Here is an 18,722-nt window from a genome sequence, read left to right on the forward strand (position 1 = left end):
CACACAAATTTCAGGAGTCTGCAAATTAAAATCTAGCAAACCATGTATCACAGATCCACTTGGTAAAGAGAGAAGGGGAAAAAAAAGAAGAAACACAAGCTAACTTCTCTATAGAAACGTATTTTAGTTGTTCGTACAGTAAAGTCTCACCTCTTCTCCCACTAAGATTTAGGGCACAAATGATTATGCTCAAATTCTGCAAATGTTCAAGAGTATCTGATTCTTCTGAAAAATTCAGAGATTAAGGTACGATTTCTCTTAAGTCTTCTGTAAATCTCTAGATACGTTTATAAATGCTATTGTTTGTGGCTACGGTCGCTGAACGGCACAAGCAAAGGTTCGCGGACTCAAAGCTTGCTGCGGTCTCCTCCATCTGCACGTGGCGCTGCACTACGCGTAACAGCCGTTATTTTTATTAGCCTCTTCTAAATCATTACTCATTATCAAATTCAAGGCGTAAATCAACTCTTTCGCTATAGGATGCATCGTAAAACATAAATTTGCTTAAAGATTACTTCCAATAATTAAAACTGCGTGGACCCTTGATTAAGAGAAGGGCAGAAGACCCTCCACGACCTTGTCCACCAAGGCCACACCACGCCAGAAGCACGGCAGCGCCTTCGATTCCTTTGCTGGATCCTCAGCAAATGCAACTTAAAGGCTCCCACCCCTCTTGGTCTCAGATAGAATACAAGGAATATAAGGAATATAATCCTACAGAAGCAGCAGATGGGTGAGGAGTTTACAAAGATCTAAGGAAACCCCAGGAAATGCCTGAAGCGTTGAGTAGCGAGGTACTGGAACGTCATCCTATGGCCCATCAAAAAAAGCCGTCGGCTGAAGATCGAGCGGCCAAGTTGGCCACTCACGCTGCGCGGGGACAGGGGCCTGATTCTGGAGGAGAGAAGGCAGCCTGCAGCACCAAGCCCTTCTCTTAAAGAGGTTATCTGCTTGAGGAAGACCTTGATGGGAGTGAAACCGTGAGCAGCTGCATACTCTAGCAGTCTTTAAAGGCTCAAATAACACCCAAAAATCTGAGTATTTACCTGATCTAAACACCAACTGCAAACACCCAGAGGTTAACCCAGCACTACTACTATCAAGAGAACGCAATACAGCCAACAGACCGGTTTCTGGAGGCTCTACGCGTTGCAGATGAAAAGCAGACGTTAACAGGAGAGGAAACGCTGACGATGTTGTGATAATTAAATTTAGGAGTAGACGGCCCGTCAATTTGTTTCAATGTTGACGGATACTGGGCCATTTCAACCAAAAATGCTTGTGGTGCTGCCGCTAGCCTCTTTTTCTGATCGGTTGAGAAGGGAATCTCAGTCCCTTAGAGCTGCCCTCCCCCTGACCAGCCTAAAAAGTAACTGGATGACTAAGGTGTCTTTGTGGTGCCCGAACTGAATTATCTGCTGTTTTCAGCGTGCAACGCACCGACGCCTGGAAATCTACTGTAAGTCACGTACAGGGCAGTTTGCAATGAAAGGACATATATAGAAAGCACCTGGAGAAGCCCTTTTGCATAGAAAAGGCCATCTCAGTTGTCAAACATTTACCAACAGGACAACAACTTAGCCCCGTTTGCACCGAACCGCGAACAACTCTGCATTTTCCTTAGCAAGAGCAGAGGCGGTGTAGCTGCCGGGAGGTGCCTCTTACCTTGAGCTCCTTCCAGCTGTCGAGCAGCCTGGTAGCCAAATCGCTCACATCCACAATTTTGTCCGTTTGTTCTTGGCTTCTCTCGCTCTCAACGTCGGATACGCCTTCCTCTTCGTCTTGAGACGGCGTTTCCATCGTAATGGGCTCTTCCAGCTTCGCACCGTTGCTCTCCTTGACCTCTGCTTCAGGCTCAGCCTCCAGCTCCACAGCTTGGGGTTTGCTGCTCTCCACCGGCGCATCAACGGCAGCTTTGATCTCCTGCTGCTGCTGCTGCTCCTCTGACACCTCCATCGGGGCACCCTCCAGCTGGTCCAGGTCCTCTTTGCCCTCCTTCCCTTCCAGCTCACTGGTTGTATCCGAGATGGCACTGTCCATGCTGTTTTCACTGATAATTTTCAGCCTTCGAAATACTAGCTTCTTAGGGGTGTCCGTGTCACCTTCCGCGCTCTGCTTGGTGGAAAGATCTGGTGTGTTGAGTGGCGTGTGAGCCCGCGAGGTGTTCTCGCTCGAGTAGCCATCCCCTTCGCTGAGCTGTGGGACAGCCGTCTTGGTCTGAGCCCAGCGCTGAATAATGGGAAGCACTTTGCTCTCCTCCAGCATGTTCTTGGTAGGTATAGGCAGGAGCTCCAGTGTCTTCATAATCTAATCCCAAAGACAAAAACCACATTGTTAGAGCCGTTAGAATTTAAAGCCGTCTCCGACCTGGCACAATTTCCTTTTCTCAACCCGAGGTAACTCTGAAACAGCAATATGATGGTGACAGGTCGTGGGGAGGGGATAGCGGCGTCCCTGCTCACGGCTGAACTGCAGCGGTGAACTCCTGCTGAGAGCCGATAAACGGTGAGCGGGTGGAAACCAGTGAGCACAAGTATTTAGCAATTAACTAATTTAGCAATTAGTTGCAATTAAACTGATTTCAAAGAGCTCAGACGCTTACGGCTGGCCATACTCATTCCTAGGACAATCGATACAGCAGTTAGACAGGCTGTATGAAAGAAAACCTGATCAGAAACAAGACGTATCGGGAGTCAAAACAGAAGAGATTGACCCCAAAAAGTTTGCAAACTAATACCGGGAAAGCTTTTTCCTCGCTTGATAGAGGCGCCCTGTGCTGCAGCAGAAGCTGAAGCGTTACCAGCGTCAGCGGGAGGGAGACAGTTTGCTGCTCGTGGAGCTAAACCTTACGCACAAAGAGATATGGACAACTGGGGATCTTCCTTCCGTCCTCCAAGCACGAGACAAGGCGAGCATCTCCGATACTGGCGCCACTTCCAGCTGATTTAACCTCACCAGAAGACGAGGCTGCCGCTAGCGCCTGCACCCCCAGTACCACAACAGCACCCACCAAGGCAGTCCCAGGAGCAGGGATCCTCCTTCAGACACCGGGAAACACCCGGAGGTACCAGGTGATGAAGCCAACACAGCGGCAGAGACCACAGCACAGCTCATGCTGTAGTGCTTTCCCTTGGAGACCAGTCAAAAAGCTTGGCCTCAACTGGGTTGTGTCCAAAGCCTGAGATGAGAAACAAGTTCTTGAAAAGATCTTCAAACTCCTTTTACAAAACCCGTCAGCGGGAACGGGGATCGCAGGCACAGAAAGAAGAACCAGACCTTAAATGAGCACAACCTTTCCGGGATCCAGCAAGTGATTTCGGCAACTTCTCTCCCAAGACCAGACCCCAAATCCCCGTTTCTGAAGCAAGAGATAGCCAGCCCTTCTACAGGACTTTTCGACTTGTTCACTTTCAAAACCAGCCCTCCAGGAGCAAAGGACAGAAGATGGTTTTATGGCATTACATTAATTTCTGCCATGGGCATCTGACGGCCAAAAGACCATTTCTCTTAAAACAATGACAGTTTTAAAAAAAACGGGGAAAAAAAAAAACCCAAAGTGTGATCTGGCCCCTATCCCAAGCCCCACTTGCAACTCAGTGAAGAATTACCTGGATTTTAAAAGAATATATCCAACCCAGGAAGCCCCACCAAAGCTGACAGTGTATCGTGACCAGGTGCATCAAGAGCGAAGACGAAGCCACCACTACCACAGCAATTCAGTTTCCTTCTTGAAGCTTTTGGGGAGCAGCTCTGGGTTTGAGATCAATGAGCTTGAGTGCCTGAATCTATCCGAGGGGAAAACCAGAGTCTAACCTAACCATTGATTTCTACAAAGCTAGAGATGGAAGACGAGTTGGAGGCGAGCTACCTAGCAGCTCTGCAGTGCCATGGCACCTATATGTCAGGGAGCAAGAGGGAGGCACCATATATACAAAAATCCAGACTTGAGACTCCCTCAGAGCAACGGCTCCAACATCTATCAAGTGGGATGGATCCTACCTACCCCAAAGAAGAAAACACTGTGGTCCCAAAGGGGAATAGCTCAGCTCCCACCTAAGAGCAGTTACTGCAACAGATTCCCTCTGTCCCTGTAGATTTGGTCTCAAAAGATCTTTTTGTAGCCCTGCGAGCAGCACCTCCCCATACAGCAACACCGGAGTGACGCACCGCGGCGAGAGGAACGTCAGCTCAGAGCTGTCAAGCACCTCTGCTTTGGCTGCAAGTACTGAAAAGCCACATCACGTCAGCAGGAGGGAAAACTCGAGGCACCCTCAGTTTGCAGGTGCCACCAAGCCGGGTGGCAGTGTCGATCTGCCGGAGGGCAGGGGGCTCTGCAGAGGGCCCTGGCCAGGCCGGGGCCATGGGCCCAGGCCCCGGGGTGAGGGGCAGCGAGGCTCAGGGCCGGGTCCTGCCCTGGGGGCACAGCAACCCCAGGCACCGCTGCAGGCGTGGGGAGGAGCGGCTGGGAGCTGCCCGGCGGGAAAGGGCCTGGGGGTGCTGGTCGACAGCCGCTGGACACGAGCCAGCAGGGTGCCCAGGTGGCCAAGAGGGCCAGTGGCACCCTGGCTTGTGTCAGGAACGGTGTGGCCAGCAGGAGCAGGGCAGGGATGGTCCCCCCGTGCTGGGCACTGGTGAGGCCGCCCCTCGAGTGCTGTGCTCCGCGCTGGGCCCCGCACCCCAAGGCGGCCATGGAGGGGCTGGAGCGTGGCCAGAGCAGGGCAGCGAGGCTGGGGCAGGGGCTGGAGCACAAGGCTGGGGAGGAGCGGCTGGGGGAGCTGGGGGGGCTCAGCCTGGAGAAGAGGAGGCTGAGGGGAGCCCTCATCGCTCTCTGCAACGGCCTGAAAGGAGGCTGGAGCCGGGGGGGTCGGTCTCTGCTCCCCAGGAACAAGCGATGGGGCGAGAGGGAACGGCCTCAAGCTGCGCCAGGGCAGGGTTGGGGTGGGTGTTAGGAACAATCCCTTCCCCAAAGGGCTGCCAGGCCCTGGCCCAGGCTGCCCCGGGCAGGGGCTGAGTCCCCATCCCTGGGGGGATTGAAAAGCCGGGGAGATGTGGTGCTTGGGGACATGGGTTAGTGGTGGCCTTGGCAGCGCTGGGTTAGTGGTTGGACTCGAGGATCTTAAGGGTCTTTTTCAACCTAAATGATTCTGTGATTCTATCAATCCATACCTTGTACACAAGGTACACGGCCCATCAGCAACAACACGCTCTGCCCAGCACAAGGCAGATGAAGTATGAGTAGATCTACTCAAACTCTGTAAGTCAGCAAGCTCTAACTTAATGTCAGAGACCCCCAACCCCACAGCACTAAAGTTTTCCAGTTATTTACAGCCAAAACTTTGCCTAAGGAAGGATGGATGAGGACTAGGCGGTGGAAACGGTGGCCCTCCCACAGGGCACGTTGCTGAGCAGACAGACCTGCTGCCCTCTCACCACCAGTGACGCGGGCGCTTTGAGAGAAGCGCAGAAGCCGTCTTATTAGGTCTGATATGGAGCTGGGCTGCAAAAATCTTCAGGTAGCCTCATCCCACCCCAAGAGCTGAAGGCTCATAGAAGCACACGTAGGCAGCTCATAATTTTCTCATACCAACAGCACCCGTTTCTCAGAGGGAACACCTGAACCCACGGTGTTAGCGAGGACAAAGGCACGAGTAGGACACGACTCATTCAGAAATGCTAAGGACCAGCTTGGAGAAAAAACGTGCTGAGCTAAGGAAGCAGGGTCGGGCAGGATTGTCACTGCTTCTGAAAAACAAGGGAGAAGTCAGCAGGAGAGCGCCCTGAGCTCTAGAGCTCACGTGGCTTCTGCTTTCTTGGTCGGGATCGAGGACCGCGTCCGCCTCTCCAAACTGCACAGCAACCTTCTTGCAGAAGCGTCTTTAATAAGGAAAATTCCAGATGTCTTTCTGCGTGCAATGCTGAAGCGCATATAGAAAACAGAAATACTCGAGTTCCACTTCAGACCGTCAATACCTCCAATTCCCTCTGCACTTCAGGACGGAATAAACAGCAACGATCTTTATTTAAGTCTGGCTCATGTCACCAACTCAGAAATCTAAGAAAGACCACAAGAGCAAATTCTTTCCGTATATTAAGGATCTCCCTTAAAGCAGAAGTTCTAGGCTGTAGTTTTAAGGTACCTGCAGTTTGTTTTCAGGAAGGCTTGGCATATAATATATATATTTTAAAAAAACAGAAAAATAAAATCATCATGCTTCTGAGCAATTAGCAATGCTGCCAGGAAAGCTTCACACCCGAGGGAATTACTGACCTCCAGCTGCAGCTTCAGGTTGTTAGCGGTGCTCCCTCTCCCGTCGCCCAGCTCCGTCATCCAAATCCAGAGGAGAGATAAGCCGTGACACTCCAGGAAGGACTTCAGGCAGGACTGCGAGTGCGTGTTCTGGGTGAGCCAAAGTTAGACAGAGTCCGTGGGAATGCTCGGAGGCTTACAGGCAAAAAAACCCTTTGATTTCCACAGGCTAACACAGCTAAGGGCTCAGCTGGGCTCACGTTACCTGTCAAACCCACCGCAGAAGCCAGAACTAGGCACCTGCCAAGATCACTGCATGTCTAACGTCATTTAAGTGCCCGTAACTGCTGGGTCCGGAGCAATAACGCGTGCGGCAGAACCGCTATAACCATTACCTGGTGGACAGCTCGGATTGGGGAATAAAACTTAACAATAATGGATTGCACAGAAAATTGGCCGCAACTCATCTGCACACCGTCAGAGGTGAAAACGCAGGATGATCTTGGAGATAAGAGCTATGCTTCCAAGCCAACAAGTTACTCATTGACAGTCTAAATCCCTTATTTACGACTTGCTTCTAGACACGGGCATTTTGCATCACCACCCAAGTCCTACCAGCTACAGAAGGAGCAAAGGGCGGAGGTTACGCACCATCCGTAACCCGAGCGAACCGCGTGGCTCGCGCTTGGGATGCCGGCGCAAGTGCCAGGCCTTTCTCCCACCTTCCCACTCCTCCTCTAGCTCCCAACAACATCGTTTTACCAGGACGCGGTTTCCTCCCCTTCAGCTGGGACCTCCTCACCTGTATGAGTTTGAGGCAGGTGAGCTTCTGCTCCAGAGTTTCGATCCGAACCATCAGCCGGGATAAGCTGAGAACTTGGTTCTTATCGGAGAGACCCTCTCCGTTCTCCAGCAGCGCTTCCAGCTCCCCGTCCACCTACCCCGGCCAAAGAAAAACAACTCTCAGGTCGTGCCAGGCTCGTGCCACGCTCCGCGATGGCAGAGATAACCCGTTCCCGGGCTTTGAGAGCCAGGAGAAGCCTCTCGCGAGCAATTTGCCCATACGGAAAAGAAGCCCGGCTTTAATTTGACTCAACGTGGTTGGGTTTCTTTCACCTGGCCTGTTACGGGGAGTTTTTTCAGACCTTAAATCACATAGGAGGGCACACTGTTCCCACCAGTTCTGCTTATCCTGGGGACAGAGGGCAGCCCGTCGCGCTCCTGGCTGGCGCACACCAGCAGGCGGGAATCCCCCGACTCCAGCATCCGTTTCTCCTCGCCAATGGCACCTTTTAGATGCATACATCCAAGGAAATGCCAGGTGTGCGCACCAAAACACTCCCAGTCCCAAGTTTATCTTTTCACCTTGGAAAACAGATGTGCACTACGAGATTATCTTTAATTGCAGATAGATTTACTTCTTTAAACACCTAACCGGTATTTATAATCTTTACAACCAGAGGCGCATTCCTCTCCATGTGGACACCGAAATATCGACGTTTGTAATTTAGCCTATTGCTCGATGCCACCAATTACCATTTTAAAACCACTTATAAATGACTTATAAATAATTTCTTGGCTTCCTGACTCTCCGATACAGTAAATAAAAACGAAGGCGGCATTTTCAAAGGTAGCTTCTCCCAAAAGAGCAGGTAACAAATCTTATTTGCAGGAAGAGAGATTCGTATCTTCAAGGAGAGAGCAATTACATCCCGTAGGAAGCAAAAGGAGCCCATCCCGTTTCTTGCAGCAGTCTGCACCCAGGGAAAACTCCTTTGGACTGCTCCGCTCAGGCTTCTCTGCAGTTTCCTACATCTACCATGTGAGCCCACCCCTGCAATTCAATGCGGGGAGCAGGTTCACAGGAGAGGATTACATGCATGAAAAACTATAAAAAGACTAAAAAAAAAGAAGTCTGGGTTTAAGTTACATATTTCATTGACAGCCATCTGCAAACACAAATGTAACCGAAGTCAGCACAAATAGGACACGTTCGTACAAGTCCCTCCTGAAGCTGACTTACCTCTAGGCCAAAGCAATTAAGAGATTCAAATTTCACATCCCAGCCTGGAGATGGCAAACATCTGCACCCTTTCAGCTGTCAAATTTCAGGTCATGTCCCAAACGGTGAAGCCGGTATTGCCCGTCTTTCACCAACATTTAAAAATCACGCAACACAAACCAAATTTTTAAAACCACGTAGAATTTAGTACGCTTTTTAGTAGCGTGCAGTATTGATAGGCAGATATTGCACCTGCGAAAGTCCTCTCCGGTGGGATTTTGCGCTAAGTAACCCAGAGAAAGGAAATCTAGATGTAACTAAAGCTCCAAGAAAACACAAGTATTGAGGGCCCCTGTGAAATAAAATGATACGAATACATCCACGGACAAGACTGAACCTTGAGTCGTTGATCGCAGGAGACGACGACAGAGGTGGCCTGAAGGCTCACCTAGAGAGGATCAAGCCCAGGGTCAGCCCTTGGTCACTGCTACTTTGAGAAGTAACTAAAAACAGGAATACAAGGGAGAATCAGACTCACCGAGTCCTTCTTACGGGAGCGCTCCTTTTTCATCTTTCCTCCGGCGGCTCGGATGCTGACCCTGTTCTCTCCTCCCAGGTAACCCCGGCAGTTGGCCGAGCCGCAGAAACATTTCTGAGCCTCTTTGCTGTTGGTGGGCATAAGCAAGAGAGCAATTTAATAGCGGATCAACTGCCTCCACAGCCACTTATTTCACCTTACTCTGAAGTGCATCCTCAGAAGAAAGGGAGCGGAATTTCTCTGCATGGCGAGGCCTTTCTGGCCACTGAAAATTCAAACAAAGGCTTTATTTCTTACATGGCTACCACGATCCCGTGTTGTCTCAGCTGGAAACCAAAGCCTGCTTCACTTCCAGGCTCTTTGGAGGTCAAGAACCAGAAAGGAAAAGGTAGAGGCGTTGGCTCTGCTAACTTCTTACCACACATTGCAATCAATATCTCACTTTTCCTAATGAATATACAATCAAGATTATATGTTCATTAGGAAAAAGGCTTGCATTTTATTGCTCAAAACAGAATAGAGAATGGGCTGAGGATTCATGGAAATTGTAAGATTCAAGTGGAAGATGGTTTTTTGCATGGATATACAGCCAGATAAAGAGCAGAAGGGATATCAATTATATTATCGTCAGGCAATATTTCTACGAAGCCTCTGTATTTTCTACTTGACATACCATAAATTTTAAACTATATGCCACAATTGCTTGGGAGAATGTTGGGTTTTGGGTTCTTTAAACGTGCATAACCCACTGGAGGAACGTGGCTGTGCGGTACGAGCGGTCAGAACCAGGGAACCACCGCAGGACCTTCTACGAAGCAGAACCTGAGCTCGGGAAGGACCATCAAGAGATCAGAGCTGGGAAACTCCAGCGAGACGAGACTAAACTTAAATATGCAAGATGTCAAAGTGAACCACTATAGCAAAACGATTCTCCATCAGAGAGGCCCTAACAGGGCCACAATACTAAACCCTAATGATTCTCACCGAGCCACATACAGACAAAAATAAAATTATGGGTGCATAGACTGCATATTACGTGACCTTCCCCAGCTTTAGAGATATTCCCACGCGCCTAGAAATCAAACAGGCCTTGCTGCAAGAGCAACCAGAAAGGCTGAGGCTAAGTTTGCCTTCCTTCCTGCAAGCAGGCACCAGGAACAGAAAACTACGTGACAGCATCTGATGCATTAGCACAAATAATTTTACAATGCAACTAAAAATTTATTTCTGGTTCTTCTGCATATAGCAGGAGCCGTAGTGTTGCATAAGGCCAGATCTAGAAGGAAAAGGAAGAGACGCTCCTTAAAAAACTATTCAGTAAAATAAACCTAGGGATTATAAAATGGATCAACAATTAATCTCATAACTGCATGTTGCTTCAGGCCTGTCAGACGCTGTTTTGTGCTAATCGCATTAAAGAGGGTGAAATACTTTGCCATACACCTGGACAAGCAGTAATACAAAAATATTAGGCTCGGGTTTAGAGAAGGGAGCCAAAGCCACGCTGGAGCTTGCACACCTGCACTTGTGGAGTCGGGCGGGAAGAGGGAACGTGCTATCTGGGGTTTTACAGCTCTGCAAGTATTTGCAAAGTCGTAAAACGGGGGTGGGTGGGGAAGAAGAGGCATTATTTAAGGGTATTGCAAAGTCTGGAGCTTGGGTAATTAATAATTAGACAGAGGAAAGAAACAGTCAAGATAATTATCTGGGAAATTTCCACTGGGCAGAGATGGTACGAAGTGGAACAAAAAGGCAATAAAGTGACACTGGAAAAGACATATAAAATCAACAGGGAATTCCTCTCCCAATCTCTTGTGTTAGAAATGGAAGAAAGTTTAGCCAGGTAGCTTTTTCCATAGTTGAATTCCAGCCCATTTACAACTGCTCTGTTAGACGAGGCTTTGCAACGGCTTGTTTCGGAGCAGGATTCTTTCATTGCACCAACGCTGACAAAACCCCACGTCCAGCAGCTTGAGCAGAGAGCGCCAAAACGTACCCGTATCTCTGGAACTGGTAATCAAACGTCAGCTCTGAGCCCGATGGAACCAGTTTGGTGGTGAAAAATCCAACTCTGAGCTGCCCATTCACGGTCCACTAAGGCAAGGAAAAAACAAGATGACAACCCTTATTACAAAAGCCAGGCTTGACTCTGGTTTTGCTTTAAATTAACAAGATTAGTCCTTCAAACAGCATCACTGATAAATTTAAAATTTGCTAACCGGATCAGCAGTACTTGCCCATTTCAAAGGCAAGCTGTTTCCATTTCACTAAGTTACAACAACAACAAAAAAAACCAAAACAAAGAGAGATAAAGATAAAGGAGAAATGCTTTTCGCTCTGAGCTTGCTAAGTCGCAAGGCGGTGGAAGTGAGAAGCCAGCAGCTTTGATCCAGCAGCTCACCTTTTGTGTCTCGCAGTTTGGTTCACAGCTGTGGTTCATAAAACGAGAGCAGTTTCCTTTCTGGGTAGCATCGATTATCTGAAAAGAAAAGAAAAGAAACAACAAATAGAGCGAAACAGCCTCCCTCCCTCTGCAGCAGGCAGAAATGCAAGGCAGCAGAGCTACGAACCCGCGCGTTTGAACACAACCCACGTAGAAGTCATCCCCCTTTCCCGCTCCGGCTATCGACTTTATTTGGTTTGGAGAACGGGTTTTATAACGATATTAAGTGTCCCCAAAAAAGAAGAGCACTAAGCCACTGGTGCACGGTTCTTAGTTTTCATTGCAGGTTAATACAGAGTTCAGTTGGGCGGGGATCCCGAATTTTTAGCATCTGTTTCTGACCCTCTGATACGTGGCACAAGGACCACGAGGGCTGGGGAAGCCGAACATCTCTGCCACGCGCATCGTACTCGAATGGAAAGGTCGTCTCCTGGATCACTGCGCCCTCCCTTTTATAACTGGAAACACTCCCCTGTGCCCCCTTGTGATCGCACAAAAATCCCACGGCAGCTACAAAAATTGCTTACGTTGGGGGAAAAAAAAAAGAGGAAAAAAAAAGCACTCTAAGTATTTTTAGCTCATTTACTCTAAAGCTACCCAGACGCAAAAAGTCTTGGCAGAAGAGACAAGCAGAATATGATATTAAATTTCTATTTATACACTTGGTTCTCAGTGAGGGAGGGCCCGTCGCCCAAGGTAAGCAAGGCTGCGCTCTCCACGTCGCAGCTCCACGATCCCATAGAGCTGAAGCAAAGATTAATAATTAAGAACTTCTGGTATATAAATATTTCAGTGACAGTAATCCTGCACGTAGGGGCTCCCCCAGCTAAAAGTGTCCCAATTTCATAGAATCATAGAATCGTTTGGGTTGGAAAAGAGCTTTAAGATCCTCGAGTCCAACGTTAACCCAGCGCTGCCAAGGCCACCACTAACCCATGTCCCCAAGCACCACATCTCCCCGGCTTTTCAATCCCCCCAGGGATGGGGACTCAGCCCCTGCCCAGGGCAGCCTGTGGCTTGATAACCCTTTCGGTGAAGAAACTAATGCAGTTCTGTGAGCAAGGGAAGAAAGGAAACATGGTTTCTTGGCGTGTCTTCTAGACTGGTTTACTTGGGCATCCAAGAAGGTTGAGTTTGGCTTGAAGCATCCCCCCAAGCTGGGACGCAGACACGGTTTCTCTCCCACAGAGGTTTGCTCATGTGGAAGGGACGGGCCATGCTCCATCCTGCCCCTTGGGAGGACAATTTCTCCTCTCCAAGGACACTGGGATAGAGTTAAGCTACCAGACTTCGGTTAAATCGGGGTGAAACTGAAAAACGGGTTAAAAAAATGTAAGGTGTGACAACACGAAGCCAGCCAAAGTTTCCTTTCCTTAGGAAAACATCTCAGGACTTTGCTTAGCGGGTTCACAGGGGGCCGGCGCTGTCCGTGACCAGGGCTAAGGCCAGCCAGCCTGCCCCGAAGCCAAGCACAGCAATCACACTGCTCACCTCGTCATTCTTCAGGGCCATGAAATAATAGTGAATGTTCTTGTTCCGGGCATATTCTTTCACGCGAGCCTTGAATTCTTTGTGATCCAGCACTTCTCCGCAGTACTCCAAGACAAAAGTGTTGCTGCAAAGTCCAAGAAGAAAAACAAGCATCACTCCACTTCGCCGCAAGCAAGAAACACCAAGGAACAGAAAATAACTGCTGCCGAGACGGGCTCTCTGAATGCCACTTGCAGCCCGGTCGTCCTGGTGGCGTAGCTACAATTATTATACGCCTTCATCTCAGGCAATTCTGATTAACTTATTTTTTTACACTGTCACATGGGCAGGTATATCACAGCAAAAAGCCCAGGCGTGAGACTAAAGCTCCCCTTCGAGCGGGGTTTATTCCGTAAAAGAACAAGACCTTAGGGGCGATGGGAAGAGGAAAGCAGGGAGTGCTAAGAGAAGGTGCTGCAGGTGCTTTCCCTCAGTTGAAATGGAAAGGCTGTCTGCACCTTGCTGGTCTGGTGGGTGAAATGAGGGGCCAATAAAATATCCTTTTTAACCATAGGAAAGGTGAATTTAAAAGCAGAGATGGAAGAGGACAACTAGCTACCCCCGCACTCGGACACAAACCTCACAGATTGCATTCTGCAGCACAGCCAGGCTTGAAACCCTCCAGCCTACCAAGAGGCAATGTGAAACAGCTTTTCTTGACATCTCTCCTAAGTTTTCCCTTGCTTAATGTCCCCCTGAACCCTTCAGCTCTTTCCTCGTGCTTAATCGGGAGAGCCCCAGGAAAGCAAAAGCCCAGCTTCAGTGCCCAAGCATTCAGTGTCTTGGGCAGGCGTCGCTCACCCCATTTCCTCCCCACCACTCACAGCACCGTGGTGGCCTTCCAGCCCACATGGACAAATGACGCCCATCTTCCCCCACCTCCCTGTCCACCCAAGAAAAGGTTCTGGTACACTAATCTGCTCCTTCAGCTCCTAACTCAGCCCTATCTTTCTCCTAGATGCCTCCCCAGCCTGCAGATACCACCGTGAAGGTGTCAGCAAGGATCTTCTGATGACCTGCTGCTTAGTTGGGTTAGCTCCCCTCAAAGTCCCGACCGCAAAACTCCTGGGAAACAGGCACCCGTGGCAGGACAGCGAGGAGAGCCGAGCTAGAAATATCTTTGAACAAACCCACACCAGGTGGGAGAGGTCATCTTCTGGGTGTACAACCTCTCCACCCTTCGCTGGATTTGTGACAGTCCACAGACTGTCTTCTGGTGGGATGACTACCAAGAGAAGGTTGTCTTCTCCCAAGGCAAGCTTTAGCTCCGCAGCAACCTTCTGCCAGTCTGCAAATCTCTCTCCACGCGACAGCTTTTCAGAACAGCGCGCACAGAAACAGAAGCAATATTCCAGCCAGCCCCAGACTCAAGTCGCCGTATCAAGCCTTGAGGAACCATGTCCAACCCCCTTGATGCACACAGGCCAACGGCAGCAGATACTTTTGCTGCTCCTGTTGATTTATTTATGCTCTTACCCAAGGCGGTCTTCAGACGGTTATCTCCTTCCCATCTTTCTCAACGTTCCTGATCCTAGCACACCTAGCAGACACGACGCTTGCTATGGTGGGCTGTTCGCTATCAGCCAGATCTTTACTACCTTGTCTTCAAAAGAAATTCCTAAAACTTTAAATAAAACTAGACCTGATATTTCCATACGAGGCAGCAGCACTGCTTCAGCCCCCATCGCTACCCCTTCCCTGTGCACGCGTTATTCCAAAAACAACAGGACCCTGCTCTTGCAAAGGTTAGGTCCAGCAGCACCAGGGACTCCTCGGGTTCTCTGGCAAATCTGGAAAATCAGGAGCCAGAAAACGCCACGATGCTCACCCTCTTCTTCCGTATAGTTGCTGTGCAGGAGAACAGTGATGGAGAGCGCTCGCTCGTTTTAACCATCGCTTAATGCTGTTATCTTTTGCATAAACACAGTGTGAAGGCGCTCTCGGTTAAACATATTGGGTTGAAACGCAGAGTTGTTTCCACTGCGTTTGAGATAACTTGGTGTACCTCTCCAAAGCAATCAAAACTCTTCCCCTTATCTCCCTGTGAATTAGTCTCATGTATTCCATATAGCAGTAAAAAACTCTGCCCTAAGACCTAAAGCTTTCTTAAGTGTCAGAAACGTTGCTGGGTTCCTCAGAACTCTTTGCCTTCAATAGAAGCAAAATAAAATCAGAGTTTCCACGGAAACTCGCTAAAATATCCAGAGTCACAGAAAATCTTTGCACAATTAAGTTCTAGGCAGATTGTCCTGAAGCTCAGTCTCCGGTGCGCTGGACGCTGAGCAGACTCCCCGTGCCCGTCCCACAGCCTTCTGCGACGGAAACCAGAGCCCGGGGAAACTCTGCGTGCACGGCGCTGCTTCCCCACCGCAGGACGCTCCGGCAAGTTGGCCTGCCAAGTCTGTTGTTCAGCTACAGAGCAGCACGACCCATTTCTGCTCGCCCCGCGTGGATCTGAGAGGGCACCCACGCCCACACGACCTGCACACAAATGGGGAGCTCTGAACCTGCGGGAGACAAATCCACCCGGGTCTTGCCAGCCGTAGGAGCGCGGCAGTGCACCGCAGCCACTCGCACCTGGAGACATCTCCCGTCTCGCTCCCTTCTCCCAGCAAACTCCATCTTTGCCTTCTGCTCGTCCCGCTCCTCCTGCTTCAGCCCCCAGCAGCTCTTTGAACGCCCCTGCTCCTCTCTCTTCTCTCACAGCCTCATTTAAAGCTCTTTTTACTACTAGGAGTATGAGAAAGCGCCGGCTCGGCGAGGCAGAAGGCAACTCCTTGACCTACCCTACCTTAAGGCATTCCCGTCTCAGACCTGCCCCTTGCACACACACCTATAGAGCAAAATTACCTGGCACTATTCCTCTTCCCAGCCACGCTCCCTTTTTGAGTACAACAGCTTCCAAACAGGACTGTAACTCCAAAAGTATCGGCATCCATCCTGCCGCCAAGGGGCTCAAGCACCGCGCAACCCTTGCGTCCGAGTCCCACCAGCTCCTTTGTGCCAGACGCTGTCGATCAAGGCGCCGATCCAGGCACAACGGGCAAATATCATTTGGCTTGAGCGAAACAGAGACGCGTCAAACACAGACTCGGATCTGTAAGCATGGCTGATGTCAAACCAGCACTTAGAAGTTAACTAACAACAGGCTAAGGATGGAGGAAAGATCCCCATGGGATCTTCATGTAGTCCGAAGGGAAGGAGGACTCAAGAAGAGGGTTAAGTCTTGCAGAGGTGGGAAGAGAAGAAGAGGAGACGCAACCAGAGTGTGTGCTCCTCTGATGCCGTGTAGTGGGGACGGGGAAAGAAGGGAAGACAGATTAAACACAAGATGAAGCCACGGTGAGACTGTCAGAAACCCTAATGAGAAGAGAGCAAAACCGGGGTGGGAGACCTAACACGCAATCAGTGGATACGTACGTGCTGGTAACGAAGAGGGACACCTGACAGAGGCCACGGACGGTATATAAAGCTGGAAGGACCTCAGCAAATCTACAATGTCAGTGAAACTAAAGAAACGCAAGCAACTTATTTTCCCTTTGCGAGGGAGTAAAATAGCACGAGGACGTCATTCGAAGAGCAAAGGCTTACGATGGCAGATCTTTGGCAGCTCTCAGCCCCCAGCCTTTCTTCTCAGTGAGGATCACTTCAACATCTGCGTGCTGTTTCTTCTGGAAGCGCCTGTTGGAGCAGTAGTCGCCGTTTGGGCACCTGGAAGAACTAAGGGAAGGAAACGGAACAAATCAATTCCCAGCAGGACAACAGCGCTAACAGAAAACTGCTCAAATGGGAAATAGATAGCAAGGAACCATAATAAATTCAGTGTAAAACCCGTCAAACGTGTTTTGCTATAAAAAGCATAACCATCTGACTGCCAACATGCTAATGCAGACAATTTATTTCTGGAAGGAAGATAAAAACATTTGGAATGTCAATGCCGCTGTACTTCAACGTTGTACAATCAAACCAGGATGAGCCGGCCTCTTCCCCCACGTTTTTATGGGTTCTTCCCCCAAGATATCCCCTTCCCCTACATCTACTGCCCAGGCTACGAAATATATATAAAAACAAAAGGGCATGGCTTCTGCCAGGTAATTCCTCTCCTTCCACCCCAGCTGGTGACAATCCTTGTGCCAGGGGGTGAACCCCAGTGAGCACCCTGTCCCCTGCCTCCCGCTCACATGGAGCTCCCTCTTCTCCTGGCCTCTTCCAGGAGGGAAACGGAGACAAGAGCCGTAGGCTGGTGAGGCTCTGGGGAGAGGAGAGATGCAAAAGGGGAAATGAGAGGAAATAAGGATCTCAAGTAGAGCTACGCTTGCTCTTCTGACTCCCTCCAACCACGCTTACGATGGACCAGAGTTAAGGCTGAGGAGCAGAAGACTCCAGGCATTTCTCCCAACTCCAACCATTCTCTTCTCCCCAGTAACAAGCGATGGGACGAGAGGGAACGGCCTCAAGCTGCGCCAGGGCAGGGTTGGGGTGGATATCAGGAAAAACTTCTTCCCCCAAAGGGCTGTCAGGCCCTGGCCCAGGCTGCCCAGGGCAGGGGCTGAGTCCCCATCCCTGGGGGGATTGAAAAGCCGGGGAGATGTGGTGCTTGGGGACATGGGTTAGTGGTGGCCTTGGCAGCACGGGGTTAACGGTTGGACTCGAGGATCTTAAGGGTCTTTTCCAACCTTAACGATTCTGTGATTCCATGATTTGTAGCAGGTTTTAGCAGGAGGTTGCTAAGGTCGAGCCTCCCGCAGAAGATCTAAGGTCAGGTTTAAATGCTGGTGTGTAGGCTCTGAAGATCGCTCCACACCAGCCAGTGAAAATGAGGGTGCACAGCTCGTTGCCACTGCCCAGAAAAGTCTGGATTCCTTTAGGGGCTCCCACGTCATCTCGTGGACACCACCACCCAACCCTGGCAACTCGTGAGACGCTACTCACCACTCTATCATGAGCAGGCGATTGAGACAGTCTTCTCCACAAGCAACCTCCCCCTGAGCTCGCTCTTCTTTGGAGAGAGGAGGGCATTCGCACAGCATTCGCTTAATATCCCGGTGAGATTTGTTCTTCTTCCTATTGAAGACAAGTCATTGAAACACGGGTTAGACAGCATCTGGGTAGAGAAATTACTCCTCAACCTTCGTCAGGTGTTACTGGAGGAAATTAATTTATTCTCCAGAACCTGGGCATATGGATTGATTAGCTTCGGATGACCACAAGAAGGCAGAGGGGTAACCAAGGACACTCGGTTTGTTTTGAGTGGGAGGCGATGGCTTTCTGATCACAAAAGACGATTTCTCAGAAAGACATCCCAGGATATTTAACCTTTTTTTCCTTCTCCTCAATGCCCACAACCCAATTCTACTTTCAATGTAGATGCGCGCACGCACGCACGCCTGCAGCCAGAGGAAGGACTAAAACCCCTCCATTTTGTCACACAAGAAACCAATTTCCAGAAAATTCAGGCCTGATTTTTCTAGACAGAAGATTTTTCACCACATAGCACAAGTTCTAAGGTTTAAACTAAAAGGATAAACTTTGATTAGCCTCTCATGAAATACTATATTCTGTAATCATATATAATATTATGGAGACAATCTCCAGAAATCCCTTCCAACCTCAGCTACTCTGTAACATCCACTTGGTTTCGCTGATCCAAAGGCCAGGAGAAAACCTGTATTCTAAAATATTAACATATAAACCATTAGCCGAGCACACATATCATTTTAAAATAGCATTCTTTTAATACAGCAAATTGGAGGGTTTAGCTACTTAAACCTCTGCTTTACTGTCAAATAAGATGATGGAAAAAAACCCAAGAAAATCTTAGTTACAGAAAAGGGAGGGCATCAAAGGCATCTACTAATTAATATTTTAGTTGCCATAACATGATTAGGGAAATGCTTTGGAGCGTGGATCCCAACAAGACAAAAAAAGGCATACAAAAAAAAACTTGGATTGAAATAAATAG

At 49.4% G+C, this 18,722-nt stretch overlaps 1 protein-coding gene across 2 annotated transcripts in view; it reads right to left on the minus strand.

The window, feature by feature from the left end:
* SETD2 (SET domain containing 2, histone lysine methyltransferase) overlaps positions 1-18,722 on the minus strand; it is a gene marked incomplete at its 5' end in the record, with an annotated part of 72,890 nt that overhangs the window by 28,441 nt on the left and 25,727 nt on the right. For both annotated transcript variants that reach the window (XM_082305106.1, XM_082305105.1), the window contains 9 exons: positions 1,666-2,307; positions 6,269-6,397; positions 7,050-7,184; positions 8,788-8,914; positions 10,784-10,881; positions 11,189-11,266; positions 12,722-12,845; positions 16,352-16,480; positions 17,693-17,824. In XM_082305106.1, the coding sequence (XP_082161232.1) occupies positions 1,666-2,307; positions 6,269-6,397; positions 7,050-7,184; positions 8,788-8,914; positions 10,784-10,881; positions 11,189-11,266; positions 12,722-12,845; positions 16,352-16,480; positions 17,693-17,824 (1,594 nt within the window). The remainder of the gene's footprint in view (positions 1-1,665; positions 2,308-6,268; positions 6,398-7,049; positions 7,185-8,787; positions 8,915-10,783; positions 10,882-11,188; positions 11,267-12,721; positions 12,846-16,351; positions 16,481-17,692; positions 17,825-18,722) is intronic.

The sequence above is a fragment of the Platalea leucorodia genome (assembly GCF_965183815.1).
Source record: "Platalea leucorodia genome assembly, chromosome: 1".
Taxonomy (NCBI): domain Eukaryota; kingdom Metazoa; phylum Chordata; class Aves; order Pelecaniformes; family Threskiornithidae; genus Platalea; species Platalea leucorodia.